This window comes from Anopheles moucheti, chromosome X (assembly GCF_943734755.1).
Source record: "Anopheles moucheti chromosome X, idAnoMoucSN_F20_07, whole genome shotgun sequence".
Taxonomy (NCBI): domain Eukaryota; kingdom Metazoa; phylum Arthropoda; class Insecta; order Diptera; family Culicidae; genus Anopheles; species Anopheles moucheti.
Window position 1 is genome coordinate 4,146,630 of NC_069142.1, and position 23,481 is coordinate 4,170,110.

At 43.9% G+C, this 23,481-nt stretch overlaps 2 protein-coding genes across 7 annotated transcripts; both read left to right on the top strand.

Moving 5' to 3' along the window:
- The first annotated feature begins 538 nt into the window (after positions 1 to 538).
- LOC128306383 (cytoplasmic dynein 1 intermediate chain) lies at positions 539 to 11,862 on the top strand. Of its 6 annotated transcripts, XM_053043879.1 has the most exons (11): positions 539 to 604; positions 1,465 to 1,655; positions 1,722 to 1,868; positions 1,942 to 2,066; positions 2,585 to 2,617; positions 3,296 to 3,316; positions 6,606 to 6,653; positions 9,782 to 9,931; positions 10,011 to 10,167; positions 10,234 to 10,606; positions 10,690 to 11,862. In XM_053043879.1, exons 2-11 carry the CDS (start codon positions 1,510 to 1,512, stop codon positions 11,509 to 11,511), a joined length of 2,022 nt encoding a protein of 673 aa, XP_052899839.1. In that variant the 5' UTR covers positions 539 to 604; positions 1,465 to 1,509; the 3' UTR covers positions 11,512 to 11,862. The 6 variants fall into 6 exon arrangements, with proteins under 6 accessions (XP_052899839.1, XP_052899840.1, XP_052899841.1 ...); XM_053043880.1 differs by lacking the exon at positions 6,606 to 6,653 and having other exon boundaries at positions 9,758 to 9,931; XM_053043881.1 differs by lacking the exon at positions 2,585 to 2,617.
- A 1,641-nt stretch (positions 11,863 to 13,503) lies between these two features.
- LOC128306347 (uncharacterized) lies at positions 13,504 to 23,468 on the top strand. Its single transcript, XM_053043823.1, has 8 exons — positions 13,504 to 13,642; positions 18,604 to 18,979; positions 19,087 to 19,290; positions 19,361 to 19,480; positions 20,746 to 20,854; positions 20,932 to 21,191; positions 21,480 to 21,545; positions 22,242 to 23,468. Exons 2-8 carry the CDS (start codon positions 18,688 to 18,690, stop codon positions 23,129 to 23,131), a joined length of 1,941 nt encoding a protein of 646 aa, XP_052899783.1. The 5' UTR covers positions 13,504 to 13,642; positions 18,604 to 18,687; the 3' UTR covers positions 23,132 to 23,468.
- The last annotated feature ends 13 nt before the right edge of the window (positions 23,469 to 23,481 follow it).

The window sequence follows — 23,481 nt, forward strand, 5'->3', positions numbered from 1 at the left end:
AATATGTTTAGAAAAGCACTGACCAGATCAGAGCAGCGAGAAATGTCGACTGACGTTGCAATACTTTAATTCATCTGGGAAAATGGGAGTGTCGTCTCCTTCACTTATTTTAAATTCAAATCGCTAATGATGAGAATAATGTCAACACTATGATTCTGTAAAACTATTTTACTTTCACATTTGCTTATGCTAATGATAATCGATAATAAATTAATGATAATCTTGAAAATATTATTCGAAAAAAAAAACAAAAGTTAACCTAAATGTTTTATTACATTTGAACGCTTTGGAATCACTGATTTTATTTATAGAATGGGTTGCGATTCTACTCATTAATATTATTTCTGAAGACGTATTATCTCAACAATTGTAAATTAATTCTCTTTCCTCCAGTTCGAAACGTCCCTGAATCATCAAAATGTACAATATAAACGTGTTGTATGTGCGTCACCACCGGGATGTGCTTTTCCCGTGTCATCCGTTTATCCGTGCTGGTATTCCATTCATGGCGTGCCGATGAATGTGTTTGTGGTTGCGACGTTTTCGTGTAGTGCGGACGTGAAATTCGGCGAAAAGAAAAGCGATAATTTCCTTCACAGCTCGGGTATTACACATATTTTTCCATCTATCACCAGACCCCGGGGACAGTATCGTAAATTATTGTAGTGAATTAACAATCAACAGACACCATCTGTTCTCTTCGATCCAACAAAACCCAACATCCGTGTAGCTCAACCATCTCACTGTTGTACTCTGCGAAACGCCCTTAATACTTCGAAATAACTTTCCGTGTGTCCCCGATCGAATCAATCAACGGCTGCGTCATCCGTCTTCTATCATCTCAGTGGAATGTTAATAACACGCATCATACACATTTGTGGCAAAAATTGTTAACAAATTCCTTAAAAAATCGTAACTCCCCCACTCCTGCACATACTGAGGTGGCAAGTTGGCAACCTCACTGGGTAGCACTAAGGGTAGAGCAAGCGAGACAGAAGTAGAACTGTTTCCTTTCAATAACTGTACTACTGCGTACGAAGCGCTTGTTACTCCTAACCAAAGCAAACACTTACCAAAGATTGAAAAATCCATACTTATAATTATCTTCTCGGGGTGGAACAGAAAAAGTGAGTCCCAGCAAACATAAACTGAAAGCAAACTTGTGTAATACCTAATCGCTTCTGGAACGAAAAACTAACGTTATGCTGTTTTTTTTTATTCGCACGTTTTCTGTAGTACACACTATAATCTATGCTCTATGCTGCTTTAACATCGCCAAAAAAAAATTAATGACAAAAATGACATCATGCTTTTCCGGACTACACTCTGCAATTGTTTTTCTTGTTGTTGTTTTATATTGGTTTCTTCTTTTCCTCCTTGTAGTTGTGTGTAAATCATTCATCAGTTTTCAACATCATTTTTTGTTTTTGTATTCTCTCCATCCCACCTCCCCGGGTATTGCAGCTGTGAAAGCTGGAGCAATTAGAGCAACTCGCGAAACTTTCCAAGATGAACCGAAAGGCGGAACTGGAGCGGAAGAAGGCCAAACTGCAGGCCCTCCGGGAAGAGAAGGATCGCCGGAGGAAGGAGAAAGAGCAGAAAGATCTGGAAGAGGCAGCAGGGAAGCTGGGTCACTCGGAAACTAGCACACGAAAGTAGATATGAACATGCATAATCGTAGTTATACACTGAGTAAGTTGTATTAACCTATGCTCTTGTAGGGATCTGGATGAGATGCTTTCTTCGCTGGGTGTGGCCCCCGTGTCCGAGGTGCTGTCGTCATTGTCGTCGGTCAATTCAGCCACCTCCGATCAGTCTACCACCCACACGCCCGATGCCAGCCTTCAGCCCAGCATCAATGCACAAAGGTACAGTGGGAAGCTTCGAAAATGTTGTAAATATCGTCATAATACCTACTCACTTTTTTTCCCGTACCGACAGTTATCGCAAAAAGCCGGTCAACCTGTGCCTGGTATCGGTACAGGCCACCAACATTCCCCCAAAGGAGACAGTCGTCTACTCGAAACAAACCCAAACGAACAGTTCCGGTGGTCACGAGCGCGACGGTAAGTGTATTAGAATCCTTTTTCGTGCTTCTATCAGATTGACTCACATGTTGTACACAAAAAAAAAACATACCATTTCTACACCGTGAATAACGACTCCTTGCCGTAATCTCGTGCCCCACTATAGGAGTGTGTGAGTGTGTGAGCGGGTGTGTCTAAGTCTCCGTTTTGACGTGCCGGCACAACAAAACCCACCACAAAAAAAATACAGTATGAATAATATGATGGAAGGCCTTTTACTTCTGTTTGCTAGTCATGCGATAGTGCAAATGCAACGTATCGATCGGTTGACCAGCAAAGAAAAAGGACTCCAAACTCAATGACATTAATTTAGTACAACACCCACTCTATTAACGTAACACCATGCGCCGTATTCGTTCCTGTCCCGGCAAAAAAAAGCGCTTCGCAAAGCTTTCTAAAATATACCACTATCCTTCAAACCCGCCACATCCAGAGGAACATTTATTGAAATAAAATAACAAATACAGTTTTTTCTTGCCATTCCTCACCTCTATCAGGATATATGGAGGATTGGTGGAGACCGCGTAAAGGTAAAGCATGATATCGATGTGTACCAAGAGCATCTATCGTATCCAAAAAAAAAACAAAACTATACCGATAAATCCTCTAGCTTAATGCCGAAATATCAGAACTATACTGTATCACTGTTGAACACAAAAGAATTTACAGAAAAAGACCAAAGATCGGTACCGAATTTGTTCGTAAAAACCTTTTGCTTTTACGTCCTCAGTTCTTCCTGCAGCTTACTTTGGTTTGCTCATGTTTTATTTCTGTTGTTTTTGTTTCGTTTCACTGTGTTCTACTCTCCTTACAAGGCAGGGAATTGGCTTTAGCTATAGCTTTTTTAATTTGAACTTTGTCTATAGTTTAGTAATAATTAGCCATTTATATACGAAAAGAAGTCGCCATTTCTATAGTACTCTCTGGAACTCCTCTGTCCTCTATTTAAGTTTTTCTTTAGCTTGTATCGTTCACTGTTACCTGTAACTGTTTATGACAGACGCTCATAGCTCTAGAAGCGAATAGCGGAATTAAAAAAAAAACTCAACCTATTGCTAGAATGAAACTAACTATTGCTCTCTTTCCCAACCCTCGTTTCCGGTGTGTTTTATTTTATTCGGGAAAAAACCGGAACTGCACATGTTCCCCCCGGGCCAAATGAAAAACCACCACCGCTGAACCGATGATCACCACGGCACGATTTGCAGCCCACGCAACCGATTATTACGGTGAGTAATTCGTTTCAACTGGTCACCTGCTGTATTTCTCTAGTTAATTTAGCAAACCAAACAAACTTTTTTCTTGGTTTGTGGCGATTTAAACTCCTAACAATTCTGACATCGCATCACCGCTATTGAATATTCGATTTCCATTTGATGTGTTTTGCCTGTTCCGGCCTTTAGCTTTAATGTTTAAAACATTAATCAAAGTAATTTCCTCTCCTGTTCCGAAGAAGTTGTTTTCTTCCCTTCAGCCAAAGGTTTAAAGTTTTTTTTTTGTCAAAATAATACATTCACTTTTGGAGATTATCCAATTATCGATCCAATACGTCCATGGAATCTCCATGTCGTTGTGAGCGTGATGCTCTGCTACATTTCTTTCCCTTTTGTGCTCGTGTACGTTCCAGGATAAAGTACAACTTTTCCGTAGCTGGTTATGTGTTACCGGTTGTTCCACATTCGCTACCTTGTTGGAGGCATGCGCATATGTTTATGATGCCCGTTGCAACCGTACCATGGCTTTTGAAATGGCTACAACAAGTTAAAGCCCAAACAGTTAAATGCATCAAATGGAAAATTTATATTCCGATTTTCTTTCATCTATTGTCTCTACGAGTAAGCCAATACTTCTTTATTGTATCGGATAATAAACTATTATCCGGTACAATACTGATGTAGACTAGTAGAGTGTTGTTGTTTTACTCAAGAGTGACTTAGATGATTAATATTGTTGTCATGTTTTCATCCCTTTAAAACATCTCATAAACTACTAAGTGTTCATCGGTACTCTTCCTCATCCGATCCTGCCAATAGTAACGAATATTTTAATGTTATCTCTCTTCTCATCATTATCGATCTTACGTCCCTTACAAACCGCTGCCTTATAATGTTAGTGAACTGTTTCGTTAAATATTAATTTATTTTTTATTTACAAGATATGCTTCATTTACTCCCTTATCTTATAAAAAAAGCCTTTTTTTTAAGAAAATAAAAGAAATCCTCAAAAAACTCCACACACAAATCAATCTTTCGCGCGTTAATACACCTTAGTTTCTCCACCCATTTGTTTTCCCCTTTTTTTCTCTCTTTCTTCTATTTATTTCACTTACATCTATTAAGTGTAATTGTTTGTTTGTTTTCGGGATTCGTTTAATCGTACCGTTCCTGTTCGTTTCTATATATTTTTTTTTCTTATATTAATTTCGCTACACCTTTACCATTTCACCACAGAATTGAAACATTAACTTCACATCAGTTGTTGGTATTTTTTTTTTCCTATAACTATGAGCCAAGCCAAACCATGGTAGTTTATATTTGTTATCGTGTTTTTTTTTTCGTACCGTCCTTTTTCTGTTTTCTTATTCATTATGTTTTCTGTGTGGAAAAAAGGCAAATGCATGCAATGAGTTTATTTACTTTCCTCTTCCCCTTTTGTTTTTATGTGTATTTGTTGACGAAAGGGCTCCGTTATTGGATAGTGTTTTTCTTTTGCAACATTTGTTCGTTTTTTTTTTATATTCCCTTCTTTAATCATTTTATTAAGGCTTTGTATAGACGATGAAGGGCTCTACTCGCTGTTACTGATGAGCGGTCGTGTAGAAATGTTTGGTGAATATTTTATATGCTGTTAAAAACGAAGTTGCATGTAGTAGCAGCTGTTATTCGCTTCCTAATCAACCGCTACAGATGTAATGTAGCATTTTCAAAAAAATATGTTGTTTAATGTTTAATATGGATGTTTAATTACACAAAATAAACTTTAGAAAAGAGTTCCATTCTGTGCTATTAAATTCAACACATTCAACACACAGCTGCATCAGCATCAAGTCTATCAGAACGAGTATACTTTCAGGAACACTCATAGAATTTGGAAATTAAACTTACAAAGGTGGAGTCATTGTTCGATGATGTCCAGGTTGAGTTAAAACCAACCGAAATATATCTACGATCGATCACACCTTAGCGTATAGCAGCTGTTATCGTCTGTACAATAGCCAACTTGCTTTCAAACTGATCCACTGATATATCCCCTCACACTTTGTTTTGTGGAAGAACGCAGCCTATCGGCAATTGTTTCGGGGCTGGAGCTGAACGATAATCCCTCTTACGCGTTGTTTACCGCCCTAGCACGACATACTGCTGGTGTCCACTAGCCATTTCCAGCATCGTACGATTAGTTTTAGCTTGGTGCAGGATCAATGCATCAACCCATCTCCGGTGCTCATGAAGCGGTGTGTGGAAACAAGTCTTGTGTACGTTATATATGTTGCACCACCCATACCTTGAGGGCTTCCCGTAGGTGTTTTGTACTATTCCATTTAGTTTATAATAAGGATTCTCCATATTAGTCATTTCTAGTTAGTAGGATACAAATATATTTTCTCTTCATTTAACCGAAATGCTTCAAAGCAACCATCATCTCAGTAGAGCAGTTCCCCCCCTCGTAGGTGCAGTGTGGGATGTAAGATTAATCTCTTGGTGGAAGTATACACGGCTAAGGATAGCTTTATTGTATAGCTTTTGGTAGCGTTCGTGTATTGCGTACACGCTAGGTTTTATCTCTCGGTACATCAAATCTCTCTATACCTATTAACGAATATTAGATCGTTTTTGGAGAACTACTTTATCCCTACATATCAATCCTCCCTTTAATTTTATATCCCTTATCCCAGTAATTAGTTTTGCTTTCATTTTAACGAAGAACAGATTTAGTCGCTGATAAAGGTGCTCCCAGGTTTGATCCACGTTGCGCAGCAGTAGTATAGAAGGTCTAGATCCCGTCCGATACTCATGTTAGAACATTTACGTGTGGTGCCAATTCCAACCACATTTTCTTTTCTCCCCCTCTCCCCAGCTCCCACCCACTTCAACACACTCTTCTTCCCACCCCCACCCCCGAAACAAACGAGAAACAGAAACGATGTGGCTGCGTTCTTTCGTATACAACGTTATGCTCGCCCAAACTCTTTTCATCCAAAAATTAGTAAATTAATAGACAATATTACCGAATCTCTATCCGCGCTAGCGGTATTCACCATAACCGCGGATAATCGAATAATATATCAATATCCCAACAGTCGGATAAAAGTTCACGTTTGCATGTGTTCTTCGCTAGGAGAGAGAGAGGCACATGTGCTTGGTATCCCCTACTACATGCGCTATTAAAACCCTGATGTCATTAAAACACACGTTCCTATTCTATTCTTTTTTTTTAACCAAACAACAACAACAAAACCTATAAACCATTAAACTTCAGATACCTGCAAAAGTTTAAGTTAGACTTTTTTCCCATTTCAAGATGAATACAATCTTAACCCCGGTTTAGAGTGGGAGGATGAGTTTACAGGTAGGTTTTTGCCATAACAATCAAATTAATCTGCTCTCTTTTGTTTTTGTTTCTCTTTTTTTTTTGTTACCTCTATTTGCAAATTGCGCAATTTCTTTATACGTTTTTTTTTATTCGTTAGACTTTTTTACTACTCCTATATACGCCACATAGCCGGTTCTATGTTGTTATCATGTTGTTAATAGATTTTCCTTACATTCGGTACTCGTTTTTTTTTGTTTTTATTGCAAATTTCACACACAATTTTCACACAAATCCTACATGCGTAGCCCGGGTTGTTACTACTTCCGCTATCCAGAAGCATTCCCCCAGCGGCTATGCTTTCTGTTCGTTGTTATTTTCTTTTGGGGTTTCGTTGTATTTTTTCATACGTGATGCGTGCTAGTAAGGTAGTGTTTGCTGTGATTTTTTTTGTTTAATTTATGCTGTAAAAGTCTTCTTACTGCACAGATTTATTTGTAACGTAGCCCTTATTGGTTGTTAGATTATGCTCGTTGTCTGCACAGGAGTTTGCTGTGCATTTTTCCCCGTGCCAGTGTTTCCTCGGCAACACTGTGACCATACGAGGTATTCCAACGGATGATGAGTAGCCTCATCGTGAACATTCGTGTTTTGTTTCTTTTTTTAATCCACGCTCTCAAACTTACTCTCTCTCTTTTTCTCTCTCTCTCTCTCTCATTCTTTACTTCTTGTACTCTGGTGTTACTATTACGCATTTCTAATATCCTTTGTGAAACCTGTTGTAAAACTTCCCTAGTGCCCTTTCTACCGTATAGTGTTGCTGTGACTACGCCAAGAAATATGCAAATAGAGTGCTTGTTACATATTGCATATTTTCTTGCGTAAACACTGTCTACACAGTATAGTAGAGAACTGTCAAAAGGGATGAGTTGATGATATAGTACACCAAAACGGACTTTTACATCCATACAAAAACGCCCGTGTTCACCTATCTACGTCGCTCCCTTTATGTCCTTTTTTTTAATTTTGGAAAATTGCAATCCGAAGCGCTGATCGTGGTTGTGAAGCGATGCGACAATCCACGAACCTTGGGAATGCTGTTCTGGTGGTGTTTTGTTCTGTTACTCCCACACTAACACAACCTCGAATGTACGTAGCGAAATTAATCTGTAAAACACGGTAACAATTCACCCACTAACTGCATCAACGCCGATGTCTAACTCCCCACCTCTTTGGAAGGTACTAACGACGATCAACGTGACTCTGTTGTAGCTTTGGAATGGGTTTTTTAACTTCAACAAAACTTGGCTAACCCCCCACCCCACCGCAATAATCGCTTTCCCTCTTTGTTTATGTTTAATCACTATTCGGCACCATCCGCTCATTCTCGCTTACCATTCAAAATGGACAGGAAGGTAGTAGTAATGTTTCACATCTCATGGTTTTTTTTTATCATTTACAATGGTTGAGTACACACAAGGACACACATGGCCAGGACGGGAACGTTTGACATTTCTACAGCCATTCTAAGCTATTTACGGGGAGGGAATAATTCCCATATGTGACGTTAACCTGCACCATCTCCGTGTGTTCTCCGTTAAATTCTAGTCGACAAGGCATTTGTTCTCTTAACCATCTATCTGCCATCTTTTATGTCCGTCTTATACTCTCTATCTCTTCCACTTCTCTTGTCTATTCCCCTCTGTCTTTAATATCCTGCAAAAAGAAAAAAATGGGTGGAGAAATAGCATCATATCTTAGTACCGTATGTTTATATTCACGATCAATACTCCACAGCTGGAGTGATATCGGCTTGTCCATCCCCAGGGGAGTACATGTTGCTCTTTCGCTATATACGCGATTACGAATCGAAACAAGAAAATCAAATCGTATCAGGGCACCGTTCAGGGCAATCTATACCTCTCCATATATATATATATATGACTAATGTGTTTCTACTGCTGTTACTACTATTATTACTACTACTATTACTACTACCACTACTACTACTTTTATCACCTGCAACGCCATCTTATCACTATCTCATCACCATATTACCAGCGTGTTAGCGATATCCACACGAGACAGTTAAAGTGTATTAGTGTAACGCTCGAATGACACCCATATTCTGCTGCTGCCATTTTGTTTTTCTTACATGTATTCTTTGTGTATTATTTTAATCACACGTGCCAATATCAGCCGCCTTGCCCTCATCATATGTAAATAACCGGCAAAACACAACAGCTTCTGATTGCCTTTCCTCCCACAATTTGTGTGGCTTGAATATAGGTTGCAGTTGCCAGTGCCTCTTCCATACCTGCTTGATATTGCAACTTGTTAGCCGTGGTCGTAAAGTGCCAAGCACAACGTACGGATTTTCTTTTGCCGTGAAAATGTGTGAACAATCTCGAAATCAATCAGGAATAATTTTATCCAAAATTCTATAAAAAGTTAATCATCTTCTCAGTGGGGTCGAACTATTCGTCTGCTCGCGTTGTTAACTTGTTCTGCACCACCTTCCATTCGTTTCGCATTGATTTACCAAACACTTACTCTGTGTCCCTTATCTATTTCCCTCTGTTTCTTCCTTTTTTTTCTCACTATCTTTTCTCCTTTCTATCTTTCTCTTTCGGATTTTTAAACTTGATTCCCTACACTCTGTGTACTTATTGTTGCTTTCTTATTGGCAGTATATTAAATGGCATCAGCTACTAGAGAAGTTTTGTGTTGTTTCATCACATTCGTCACACTGTTTCATACATGCGGCAAATAGCGTGATGGTGCAGCTTGTTTGTACATATGTTCTTATACGATTATCACTATTGCGATAAAATGGGTTTACAAATGCTTTAACTGTGAATTATTGGTTTTAGTGCAAGACATGCAATATTAGAATCGAGAATGCCATTAACTAAGTGAAAGCAAGACACAGAGCGTCCGGGAGTGATGTAGAGAGTTTGGAAGTTAGAGAGAAGAGGAAGGAAAGAGAAAAAGAGAGAGAGAGAAAAAGGGTGTTATGCATGTTTTTTTTGTGGCTATACTTTTTGCTGTTACGGTTAAATCTTTAGTTGTTAAGTTTTTATTTATTATACCTGCTGCGTGTCTCAGACCATACTAGATCAGAAACAGTTTTACTCATACAGTGCTTACTTTTGGGGACGGTCAAGGTGACGATGAGGAAAGCTCCCTCACCCATATCGACCATGGGTTTCACTCGAAGCTGCCGCCAGGCATTCTGCCCCACGGTCTACCGACGGTTAAGGAAGTCGCACCGGCCATCACACCACAGGAGCAAAAGAAGGAAGATCTGAAAGAAGGTAAGCGGAACGTTACCACACACCCCGTGTGTACAGCTGATCCATCCACTGAAGGAGTTTCTTTTGTTTTTGGTTTTAGTGAAAGAACTTTCTGCGGAGCAGAAACAGATGATCATACTCTCGGAGGACTTCCAACGTTTCATCCTACGCGCTGGCAAGGTAATGGAACGGGCACTGTCCGAAACAGTGGACATTTACACAGACTACATCGGTGACGGTGAGGCAGATGACATGAAGTAAGTTGTAGCTAGTGTGACCATTCTTACCGCACCGCCTACACCGACTGTATGAATATTTTCTAGCGACGAGAAGTCCCATGCCCGGTTGTCGTTGAACCGGACATTCTACTGCGACCGATGGTCAAAGAACCGATGTGTGACATCGTTCGACTGGTCGACGCACTACCCGGAGCTGATGGTTGCATCGTACCACAGCAACGAGGAGACACCGAACGAACCGGACGGTGTAGTGGTAGTGTGGAACACCAAATTCAAGAAGCAAACGCCCGAGGAGGTGTTCCACTGTCAGAGTGCCGTCATGTCGACCTGCTTCGCCAAGTTCCACCCGAACCTGATACTCGGCGGCACCTACTCGGGCCAGATTGTGCTGTGGGATAATAGGGTACAGAAGCGCACACCGATTCACCGAACACCGCTCAGCGCCAACGCCCATACGGTACGGTGTCACCGCTGACATCTCTTCCTGTACTTCTGAGATTCGTAGATTTTAAAGTGCATTTCGGTTTTTCTACCAAACAGCAACCAGTGTACTGTCTGTCGATGGTCGGTACCCAGAACGCGCACAACGTCATCTCGATTAGTTCGGACGGTAAGTTGTGCTCGTGGAGTTTGGACATGCTGTCGCAGCCGCAGGACGTGTTGGAACTGCAGCACCGTCAATCGAAGGCCATCTCCGTCACCTGCATGGCATTCCCGCACAACGAAGTGAACAATTTCGTGCTCGGCGGTGAGGACGGTTACGTTTACTCGGCCAGCCGTCACGGTAACCGGTCCGGCATTGGCGAAACGTACGAGAAGCATCTTGGTCCGGTGACGGGCATCTCGGCGCACCACAACCAATCGTCGCCCGACTTCGGTCATCTGTTTCTTACCTCTTCCATCGATTGGACGATCAAGCTGTGGAGTCTGAAGGATAACAAACCCCTGTACTCGTTCGAGGACAACTCGGACTACGTGATGGATGTGGCCTGGTCACCGATCCATCCCGCACTGTTTGCCGGTGTCGATGGTAGCGGTCGGCTCGATCTCTGGAACCTCAACCAGGACACGGAAGTACCGACCGCATCGATCACGGTGGACGGACAGCCGGCACTGAACCGTGTAAGCTGGACACCGTCCGGACTCCATGTGACGGTGGGCGATGAAGCCGGTCGGATCTACGTGTACGATGTGGCGGACAATCTCGCCAACCCGCGCATGGACGAATGGAACAAGCTGAACGCGGTGCTGTACGAGCTGAAGATGAACCAGACCGACGAGTTCGACGAGAAGGACAAAAAGTCACCGGTACCGCAGAACAATACGTCGCTGACATCGCTTACCAGCACGCCGCTCATATGAAACACGATGATGCGACCGTATTGAGGCGGGATGGATGAATCCGTGATGGAATATATCCACGCGCAACATGTATAATTTATTAACACATTACTCAAATAAACAAACAAGCCGTTGTTACACCTAATATTCCGGCTTGTTCAATATGCGGCGGAAAATAATCGCCATAAAGTCATCTTGTCGCGCTAAAACAAAAACACATACACATTAACATAGGGTTCAAAGAGAAAAGAAAAAAATCAATCTGTGCTTATTGCTGTAGTTATTTAAAACATTGAAGCTGGAATAGAACCGTTTCAATAAAACGATATATAATTATATATTCTTCCCATTCAGTCTGTAAATCAAATAGTTGTAGCCTTGTTTTACAAATATTTGCATATGATTGTAAAGAAATTTATCACCACGCATGGACGAGTCACATTTAGTGTGTTTTAATGGATATTCTTCTCTGCATTTAATTTATCACATAGAAACAAATGTTTTATATAACCAAGGAAGATATTTTTGATAAATTTTCTACCTTGTAAATTATTATTTTTGCTATAAATTAACTTTGTTGTAAAATTTCCAAAAATCGCACGATCGGCACAAGTTGTTTGGGGCCCCCAACACGGCGAGACCCTAGGCGACCCCCTACTCCGCCTACCGTATGATCCGCCGCTGGTCGACTGCGATGAAAAATTTATGTATCATCGTCATCGCCCACAACCCGGTCGTTCCCCACTTTTACTTTACACGGACCATTACGATCCAAATGAGTCTTGTCAGCCTCCGCATAGACCACCCTATACTGTATGGGCTGAATGTACGAACAATTCCACGTACAACGCTCTTTATTTATGCTCACCAAAATCCCATCCTTGCCTACCCGTGGAGGCTGTTTCCGTCATCGAAGTGCGAAAAAATGACGCAATTCTTTAATGCTCTGCCAACCAATTAAACGATGAATGACGCCACGTACACACCGCTAGCGCGGGGTGCGGATAGGGGATGGAAATAAAATCGAAGCGAAAAAACCCTCAGTGTCGTATGAGCTCATACAATAACAAGCTTTGTAGGAAGACTGTTGGCCTCAGGAAGAATGAAAAGTCCATCGTTCAATGACGACAGACCGTCGGATTGAAGAACGTAGAACAGGGAAGAAGCGTTAGTATTGCTCTCACTGTAGCGACACATGATCTTAGGGGTGCGTGTGTGGATGTGTGTTTGCACGTGCAACCACGCTGCTGCATTACTCATCCCGCGAGGCTGGATGTAGACGCGCGATCTGTGAATGCAGGGATGGACAAAGCCTGGTCGAAATGTATTTTCGTATTTAGCGGACCAAAACCGTTTGATATGTCGCTTGATTCTACATGAAATAATGATGCCAGTAATTACACTTTTCTTTCAAAGAGCCTGATTTGTTGTATAAATTAAACGCAGAGAAAGGAGTCGACTAGGTGACTGTACACATAAACGATATTGCACCAGGTTTCGACATACGCGTATCTTTCTTTTTCTATCTAGCGGTCCGCTATAATGGTGCATCTTGAGTACTGCCTGTATGATCCGGTAAATAATATAATTGAAGGAAGAATAAGCAAAAGACGGGATATAGCAGCATCGTTAATTTATCGTCAAAATTATAAAACACGACGAAAAATTAGCTCGTCGGGAAAAGTGCGATAGATTTCGGGAATAAGGTAACACACGTTCAAAAGGGCGAGTTCTATAAGTGAAAGCAAACAGTAATGAAAGTGTCCTTTACGCGCTTAATGTTGTGAAAAGAATGCATTTTAGCTGCATGCTCACAATTGGTTGCCGACCCCTGCATTAGACGCGACTCGGGGCGTTTGCGTTCGTACTCGATTATGTTGCCTATGCGCGATCGAAACGCAATGTTGTCCGTTGCTCATGAGAGAGAGAGAGATGGTACGAGCAAGCCAACACGATGCCGTCGCTGCGACAGCCAAAACACAGCAGGCCGCTGTCAGTCTAGTTGGTGCGTTCGTTGGAAGGTAAAACTAATCTCGCGGGAGCGTCCAGTCGCGGTTCGCGCTTTACTCAGTGGCAAGTGTGGATTTAAAATAAAAACACAAACAAACGCGTCTCCGGTTCCGGTGTGCTTCAGTGGTGCTTTATTTTGTCGGTAAGAAGCCGCGCGCGTAACCTTCGATCGCGCTAGTGTGTTTATTGGTGAAACGTTGAAGTTATTGCATATTTGTGCCGCTGTACCGTGTGTAACCTTTCGAAACTGATGCGTGGCTAATCTGCATTCGTCTGTTTTTTTTTACCCTATTGCACCACCGCTTATCTGCCCGTAAAGCGGACCCGAAGCGATAAGTGACATTGAATCAATACTTTAATCCTGCCACACACTAACACACCGCCGGTTAAGGGGTGCGTTTTATCTTACGACAAGGGTGCCCAAGTGTACGGTAACAGCGTTACGGTGCGAGGCTTCTTTTTCCCTCGGTCTTGGGCAGATTTATTCTCCCGCCAGTCCACAAAAGTGCACAACCCCTCAGCAAAGGGACAGATGCAAGCGACGTGCGCATTACAATCGTAAATAGAGCCAAACGCAACTTTCCGTTTCGTTTTTTCGGAGCTCCTTCTGCTTCGGACGCGGCACATTTGTAAGTGACCGTGTACGGGGCAGGAACGATCGGACACACACGGTCCGGGAGAATTGTTCTTCTCCAATTTCACTGCCCATTTCAGAGGGTGCCGCGAGTTTCAGTGTGGTTCGTTGTTTTTTTTTTCCTTCCTTCTCCAAACTCTGTGAGCCAGAAACAAGAGTGAAGGTGATTTATTTTTAGAGCAAATGGTGCACTTTTCCCTGGCGCAATCGAAGCACGGAACACAGCACCCACCGCCACCATCTGGTTGTCGCTGATTCCACATTGTGATGAGGCCAATTTCAATCAACTCCCACAAACGCATATTCTGGGTGCATTTTTAAATAACCGCGGCTGGAATAACCGACCGCCACGTACAACGGTGCATGGAACAGAATGGCATGTAGTTGGAGTGGTTATCGCCGGACGAGTTCCGGGAATGCACCGATTACACGCCCCGAAACGTGCCCGTATCGCGGGTTTTGGGTTGCGAATGTTTATTGCTCCACATTTTCGTAACTGCTGTGTCGCTGCGGGATGATAAGTTCCGAAGCACACAGATGCCGGCGAAACGGCAAAAGAGATAAAACCAAGGAAGGGAATGAAACGGGAAGCACGTTATCGCTGGAAAACTGGTGAAGTCGTACAAGCAGGACGGAGCCTACCAGAGCTCAAGTTGCTCAAGAGTGCTACCAGTGCCTCCGGAACCGATCAACCAATCAACCGGGGCTGCAGACCATCATTTCAATTCAGGCTGGGAAACATGTTGGTGTGTCATGCACGATGACTACGATCAAACACACGAAGGCATGCGTCACAACCAACGGTGATGACACCTGTACATTTTAAGGTTTGCCGTGTACTTTCTGGAGAACAAAAAAAAACCGAATGCGTCCAACAAAGCGTTACTAAAAGTTCGCGTATCATAAAAGTGGTCCATTACGTAGAAGACACCCTTATCAGGGGGTGGTTTTGTATCGGTCGATGCTTCAAGATATTGCTCAAAGTGTTGTGGAAATTAGAATGTTGCGAATACCCAACCAATATGTTAAAAAAAAACAATATTAAGAATGTACGAGAATTGAGAATTCCATCTCTAAAAATGCATATCTGATAACTTTGAAGTAATCTTTTAATTTATTGAGTAGTTCTGGAAAAGTTTTATTGGTAGACAGATCACCTTCATATTATTAAGTACCTTTTGTAGTTAGCAATATCTTGACTATTGCAACATTAAACGCTAGAACTCCAGCTAATACTGCAGAGATCTAGTAACCCATTGAACTCAAGCGATTATCTCCAGCAGGCTTTCCATCTGGATTCCTCATTGAATTAGCAGTGCCTTTATTGGAGAGTCAAACAAAACATCGTTTTTAATGACTGCAGTAGATCTACGCTTCTTTGTAACGCTGCTTCATGTCCAACATCAACTCTCACCCTGCTCGTTTAATATTCCATCTCGGCTGGAACGGGATTCATTTGAAGCAACCTATTAACTGCTGAGCACGGTCGGTTTTCCTATTACGTAAAACCGATACAATGCGATACGGTCGGTCGGTCTGGGGCTCTGGGAAAATTATCTAAACACACTCGTCCGCAACCTGCAACCATCATCATCGCGGGATCAATCATTACGCTTACCCCTAACTGGGGTGGGCATTGTGAGGGAAAACTCTCCCACCAGCTCTGCCGGCCACCTAACCACGAGCAGGAGTGCTTTTGATGCAGGTTAGCATTGGATGCTGTTTACCTCAGCCAACTCGCCATTGATCAGCAACCGTAGTCCAGAAGTGCAAAAGTCGACCGAGCAGTGAGCGGCAGCGAAGCGTTCTCCTTCAACCAGGCAATCGGCGCAAGTACGTAAATTAATCGGAAGTGAAACCGACCACCATCACCACACTGCTCTGGGCACGGCAAGGTCGTCCGGTTCGCCGTGTGCCTTCGCGTTTTGCTCCCGGTACATTTAAATTCAAATCACCCTTGTTCTGATTGTGCGGTGCGCCTCTATATTGGCAGCTGGACCGCATTAGAATAACAACCACTGGCAAACCACGTTTGCCGCGCATATCGCAGCTAAATGTGTCATATATTGATGTTGTTGACGCTGTGCTGTATCTGCGCGGTGGCGATAGTGAACTCGTGTCAGGGACGGGAAGATGATGTCATTCGCAGAAAACGTACCACTTTGCTGAATCATTACACAACCGGAGCATGCGTCCACCTTTGCTACCTTGTGCTTGTCGCAAACCTGCACACGGCTGCTTGCAGTATTTGAATATTGGATTGAATGGTTCATCAATGCGATGACGTGTGCCTGCGGAGTGGTGTAAACGGTTACGACTTCCGAGAATCGGGCACCGACGTAATATGCGTCAGATCTTCAATGATCAGCACTCGGACGAATCGGACGGTGCAACTCCGGATGACGCACTCATGCACAACGCCATTGTCTCCATTGGAAAACAAAGGTGATGGATGGTAACACGTGCTCATGTTGGATGCCTCCTCCGGAAGAAGCCGTTCTAGACGTCCTTTCAATACGCGACCGACAGATGCAAAACCGGACCAGCGTTGCTTTCCTTCTGCAACCAAGTCTGTTTATGTTCACACACCAGTGTTTATGCCACATGCATTCGCGTTGGTTTGCATTCTCACGGATTGCGTCACACTCCGTTGTTGTTATTTGTAAACAAACGCACAAACGTTAAGCCCCGTAAAGTACATAAATAATGTAGGCGATTGGTGCTGTAGGAATGCTAGAATGGGGGGAGATGCCGAAAAGGCTAAACCATAACAATGTATTCCCAACGTCCCGTAGTGCTCCCCATTGCACACAATGGCTCTTTATGGTTGATGCTTCGCTCGCTCTACTATGTAATCCATTTCCACAAACTTACTTACCACAACAAAAGGTTAAATGTGCATATGACTATTTGCCGTAACACCAGAAAAGCAAGCTCTTCTGTTGTATAACGTTTGCTAAATATCGTTGAATTTTCCCCACAAAAACATTTTTTTAAAAAAAACCTCACAAGCGTGACGGTGACAGAATGCGGGCCGTGGAAGTTGTACAGTGATAAGGTTCTTCCGTCATAAGGCCACAACCACAAACCGGAACGGCATAGATAGCGTTATTCGTGTGAGGAAGTGTTCGGCAGCTAAAAAGGTTGTTGAACAGCAGCAAATGTCAGAGGAAATTGTGGTCCCCCTATTAAACGTGATTGCGTAGTTTAGCCGCAGTGCTGAGGAAGCTCTGATGACTCACAACCACCGGCGGGAGATGTGGATGGAGCTGATTCAACCGTATTCCAGCAAAATTCCCACGACCTCCAATGAGCTTCAATGTGAGCAATAGTATGATCAAAGCGCCTCTCCAATTGCTATCAATCGATAATCGATCTGTCACACCGGAGCTCGGCTATTCAGTCGACGTGTCTCCAATTTCTCCATTTAATCGTTAGAACAACGTCAACGTCCGGGCCCCAATACGATAAGGAACAGCACTGATATCAACTCTGCTGCTGCTGCTCTGCTGGGTGAGCAAATGTACTCCAACCCGCACCAGAGTTATTGATTTTGGCACGCACACTTTCCCTCTCAGCCCCCAAACGGCTACTGGTTTCCGGTGGCGAGCGCTTCCAAGTTAATAAGATCTCCACTTCCCCTCGTTCTCAAACAGACCTTTCCACAGATAATCAAACAAACAAAATAAACATTGAAATTGTATCGTCTACGACGGACGTCTTCGCCCTGGTAGGTCGTGTAGAGCGCACCCACGCTGGGAAGCAAGAATACCCGAAGATATTCGGTGGGCGATGGTTTTTACTGCATACGGCGACGGCAAAACCTGATGGAAAATCTCGCCGTCGGTGTGACTAGAGTGAATTCGCCCGGTCGAGCGTAGGTGTACTTATAAAACAAAACTCTTGACCAGCAGCAACGCGGTTTTGAGTTGGAATTCCACTAGAATTCATCACCGGCCATATTCCAACAATGTGCTGTCTAGTATCGACCGTGGTTACCGTGCCAGGGTCACGAATATTAAGACATAGCGCACGTCAAACTTTGGATAATTTATTCCATTCCAAAGTTGCAACTATTTTCCTCCCGCTTCCTGCTCGTCACAGGACCCCCGACGGGGTATCCCGATCCGATAATGATCTGGTAGCGATAGTTCGAATGCGATAGTCATGGGTCGTAAAATTGGAACCAGGATTGGACTGTTCGTGACAGGGACACATAAACCGGGTGCGGGCTCACCATCGCGTGGCATTCGCGTGGTTTTCCTCGGGCATTTCGGTTCTACGTAGCGAAATTTCACTAGAACCCTCGTTTGGTTTTAGATTTACGATTTGGTTGGGCTAAAAATGTGGTACAAAGCACAAAATCACCAGCCCCCCTCTCCGGCACCAGGTCACGAAAAGCAAGGTTACCTTTTGTGGATCAATGGACGAATGTTGTTGATGTTTGTTTCTATTTTTTTTTCTTGTAGAATCCTTGCCCGCTCCAGCACGGTGTTGGCGTATAGACAAAACTTCAGGCAGGCTAACACTTTAAGGAGCCCGCGTACGACATAATGCTGTCCCCGACAGTGAAGCGGATGGAGCGTCCGCCACCGCCACCGACACCGCCAAAACCGGACCGTCCCCAGCAATCGTTGAAGGTGCAGCAGAACAGTAATGAGCCGGGCGTGGCACCAGTTCCTTCCCAAACGCCAGCCGAGGAGCAGGTCGTGATGACTCCGCTCGGCAAGACAAACACATCCACGGTGCTGCTGATCGAGCGGAAGCTAATACAGTCTGTTGGCGAACGGACGCATGTGGCCGGTGGCGACCATCGGGGCATTATCATAAACAAAACTGCTGAAGGTACGTCCAGCGTATTCTACTGCTGCAATTTTTTAATTAATTAATTTAGTTGAACATAATAATATTTTTAAACCTTCGGTGTCGTATGTCTACTCCTCTGCATCCAGAGCAATGCAATCGACAGCGCGAACCAGCCCAACTGAGCCTGGAGTTTCGTGTGTTTCTCGTTAGCGCCAACAGTGGTCAACATTCGCAAGAGTCCCGGCGCATAAAGTTCTGGTTCCGGCCATGGCTTACGTCGGAGGACGTACAGGCACAGGTAGCGCAGGACTTTTTCCGCGAGCTGGTCAGCCCGAAGGAGTTCCCGCGTGGTAAGTTCCAATGGCTGGGGGACGTTCCCGGAGATATCTTACTGATTGATCACCTACCTCCCCTCTTCAGACTATGTCGGGTTTATCAAGAAAATTATGAAGCTGCTGCAGAAAGGCTACAATGAAATACAAGCTGTTGAGATCGAGCTACGGATACTGGAGCAAACGTCAGCCCCACCGTCAAGACCTTGTAAGTAGTGTCACTCTGCCGTACACCTCACAACTTCTTCCTGCATAGTACTCTAGTATTTATCATGCGACGTGCGATTGGAATCTCTCATTCTTACCATTTCTTTTTCAAAATTCTGCAACACCCAAAACCCTTCCCAAACAAAAAACATTCCGAAAACTTCAACGAAATAAACCCACCCCTTTTCATCCTTGGCCCCCATGGTCAGCGCGCCCCGGGCACGTGATCGTATGTTACGGCAACTGTCACAAGCTTGACACAAACAATAACGATCGGGATCAAAAAAATTTCCCCGACTGCGGTGATGGTGGTGGTGATGGTCGGGTCGGTAGCGGTAACGGCAGCATTCATGTTACGCCCGTCAGCCAGCGTAAACGGCAGCAGGATGGGGAGCAAACCGACGGCGAAGGTAGCGCTTTCGTTAGCGGCGAAACACTAATGAAGCGTCTCTGGGTCGACATGTACAACCGCGACCACTAATGTGTAGTGATTTGTGTTGATTTTTGGTTTCTGTTGTCTGCATTTTTTGTTTTGTCTTTTCCCATTTTCCCCTCCCTCCACTACCTTTTGCCACTAAACCATTCTACGAACAATCAAACCGAAAGAGGAACCGGAATGTCGCCCGAGATTAACTCTACTAATATTCATTTCTAGGGTGGTCGCATGAATGGCTGCTAAATGTAAACGAGATATGCCAATTAATATTGTTCTGTTGTCCCGTTTTTTTTGCTTGTTTCGTTATTTTGTTAATATTCTTTTTTATGTTTAAATTAACATTACTTTTACAGTTTATTTATTGCTAGTTTGCATCATGACTTTTTTTAACTTGCTATAAAATGCTATAAAAAGAAGCGTGTTACTACATGTCGATGGTAGTGGACCAGATATATCTGATGAGCTTTGCAAAAAAAAATGTTCTTGCTGCAAAGCATCCATGAAGTTCAAAACCCAATTTAATGAATAAATAAACCAAAAACTCTCCATCTATCTGGTTTCCTCTGTTCTGGTAGTTATGAGTTAGAATATGAAACTGATGTTCATAAAACTACTACTAGATAAATACTACTTTAGTGTTTGCTTTCGTACTGTCGCTCTCGCACACTATCTCTTACTCACATATACAAACTCATCCGTCGTTGGATTGTGTCGTTGTTGTTTGATTGTTTTTACTGACTATTGTACACGACGCGTGTTATCTAGCGTCTTCCGAGATCAATTCTTCATCATATTTACGTACCGTCGTTCGTCTTTCTATCTATTTGCAGTGTCCTTCGAGGATGAACAGTTCGAAGTGGTTCCACTGACGCCAGAGAAGATACTTGAACTGATCGAGCAAGCCTACCCGAACCCAATCGCCCCGGAAGATCTAGCCAAGTACGAATAGCAACTTTATTTTACAAACCCCTCTCTTTGCCATTATCATACTTAAACGCTCTCTTTCACGACCGTAGGGACTACGGATGGGAAGAGGAGGAAGTGCTTGCCATAATGCTGGTGCTGAAGGAGCGTGGTCTCATTAAATCGATGGAATACAACGCGTTCACCCGCATTCACCATGACGACCAGGCCATCAAAATCGTCAAGCAAATGCCGACGATCGCGTCGAACAAGCAGCCAACGATTGCCATCATTACTGCGCAGTACTGCGAAAAGCTGGCGGTCGATGCCATGCTGGAAAACAAGGAAACGTTCGTGCGCTACACCACCGTCGGTAAGCAGAACAGTTCGGTGACGCGTACATGGTGGTCGGCACGGGCAAGATAACAAATTCTTGCATTGCATGCCAATATTCTACAAGCAGTAGAATACAATATCTCTATATAGGTTGTAAGCACTCAGGGTTTTGCGTCATTTCGACACCTACTCCGCTACTCTCAGGTTTTTATTCCTTTTGCGTGCATGTTCCGAATAGCCGTACACTACACAAAAACAAAACGCCAATCTCTCGTTCCTCACATTCTTCGTGACTCCATTTTGCTAACTTTTCTTCCAATATCAGGAACTTCCTCCGATAAGCCTACTAACGATGCGGAACGACACAAACACAGAAGAAAGAATCGGTTCGGTAAGACATTCCCATCTGGACGTACTACACAGCTCGTATGTGCGGAGATGATGGAGCTGCACAGATACGCAACCCGTTTTGCATTTGTTTTTTTGTAGCGCACCTGTCCGCCATACTGCATTGTCATTCGTGAAATTTTCGCACTCACCCTAGAACGTCACCCTGCGATACAAAGCTTCTTTTCTGGCGTGTGTGTGTTTTGGTTTTCGTTGATTGGTGGTTGGCTATCTTTAAACACACACACACATTGCACATTACATTCACCCACTACATCAGATAAATGTTTCAGATGTTGATTATTGTTATGTCTATCATTGCCATCGGGTATCGGGAATTTCTGTCTATTGAGGTTAAGTTGCGTTTTACATCTCTATGGTGTCTTCCACAAACACGAACTACGGCCCTTTAAGTAGTCAAATGAAACAATTTATATATCCGTATATCCGCCAGTAATTCGTGGGATATCTAGTGCTAGTGTACTCACTGCACAAAATACTAAATTGAGGTTGGTACAGCAAGTCACAACAGGTCACCGGCCGGAATGTCTTACAATGTGTTCTTGTTGGATGGACTGTAATGATTGCTTCGTGTGTTAGGGGTGAAGGTGATCAATCAACAGCTTCTTGTATAGTCCGAGATACACGATACATCCATAGTGGCAACGAACTAACCTCTATCTCTTCTCCTCCCGATCAGGTGAGTCGAACGTATATACGCTCGGCAATATTGGGGCGCATCGGATCGTTAGTACCAAACTGCCGTCGGTTGGCAGCACGCGAGAAGCGATGACAGCGGCCGGCAATACCACGACCCGTCTACTCGGCACCTTCCAGAAGGTGGATTACGTCTTCATAGTCGGCGTTGCGGGCGGTATCCCGCACTACACCGACTACCGGCGGCACGTACGGCTCGGTGATGTCGTCATCGCATCCGCCTTCCCGGAACCGAACCCAACCAACGGCAATCCCCAGAAACCGTACTGCTACGTGTACAGCAGCGGCCAGACGGAGGTTAAGCGCTACTATCCGACCGACGACGGGCTGCAGGTGATCGCACGCACGATCGTGCAGAACGATGACGGCAAGAAGCCGTGGCTGCAGTACGTACAGGAGGGGCTACAACAGCTCAGTGGACGGGGCGGTCACGCGGAACATGACTTCGCCCGTCCGGCACCGAACACGGACAAGCTGTACATGAACATCGGCAACAAGAACGTGATCGAGGTGGCACACCCGATCGCCCAGACGGATGGGGAAGGGGATGAAGCGGACGCGGCCGGTGGTCCAGTACCGCACCAGACGCGTCTGCACGCCGGTCCGATCGGATCCGGGTACGATCTGGTACGGTCCGACAGTGCCCGAACCGAGTACGCCCAGACGTACCATCTGCTAGCGACGGACAGCGAGATGAACTCGGTGCTGGACAGCGTGGTCGGCAACTGTCGGGATAGCTTCATACTGGTGAAGGGTATTGCCGACTACAAGGACGGCACCACGTCACGCAAATGGCAAAACTACGCCTCGCTAGCAGCAGCCGCCGTCATGAAGACGATCGTCTGCGCGATGGATGCACCGACGAACGTGTAAAACGGAACGGAACTCCCATAACTTCTAAATAGTAGTGCTCACACACCTGCCCATCGTCCTATTATAAACAGTAATGTTCATTCGCTCAAAGTGGCGAACAAAACAGAAACAAAAATATCTGACCTGCGGGGGACATTTCTGGGGGAGTTCTTTACTGCATGTCGTCGTCTAGCGCATCGTTTAGAAGGTGGCAATGGCGGAAAAACAGAAGGAAACAAAGAAAAGGAAAAAGAGCACTCGAAAAGGACCAAAAAACAATTCTAGTAAAAGGGAAACCATTTTAGCTATTTATAAAATACCAATATAGAGTAATATATTCCTGTATACTGTGCAAGCGGTGCCTAACAATC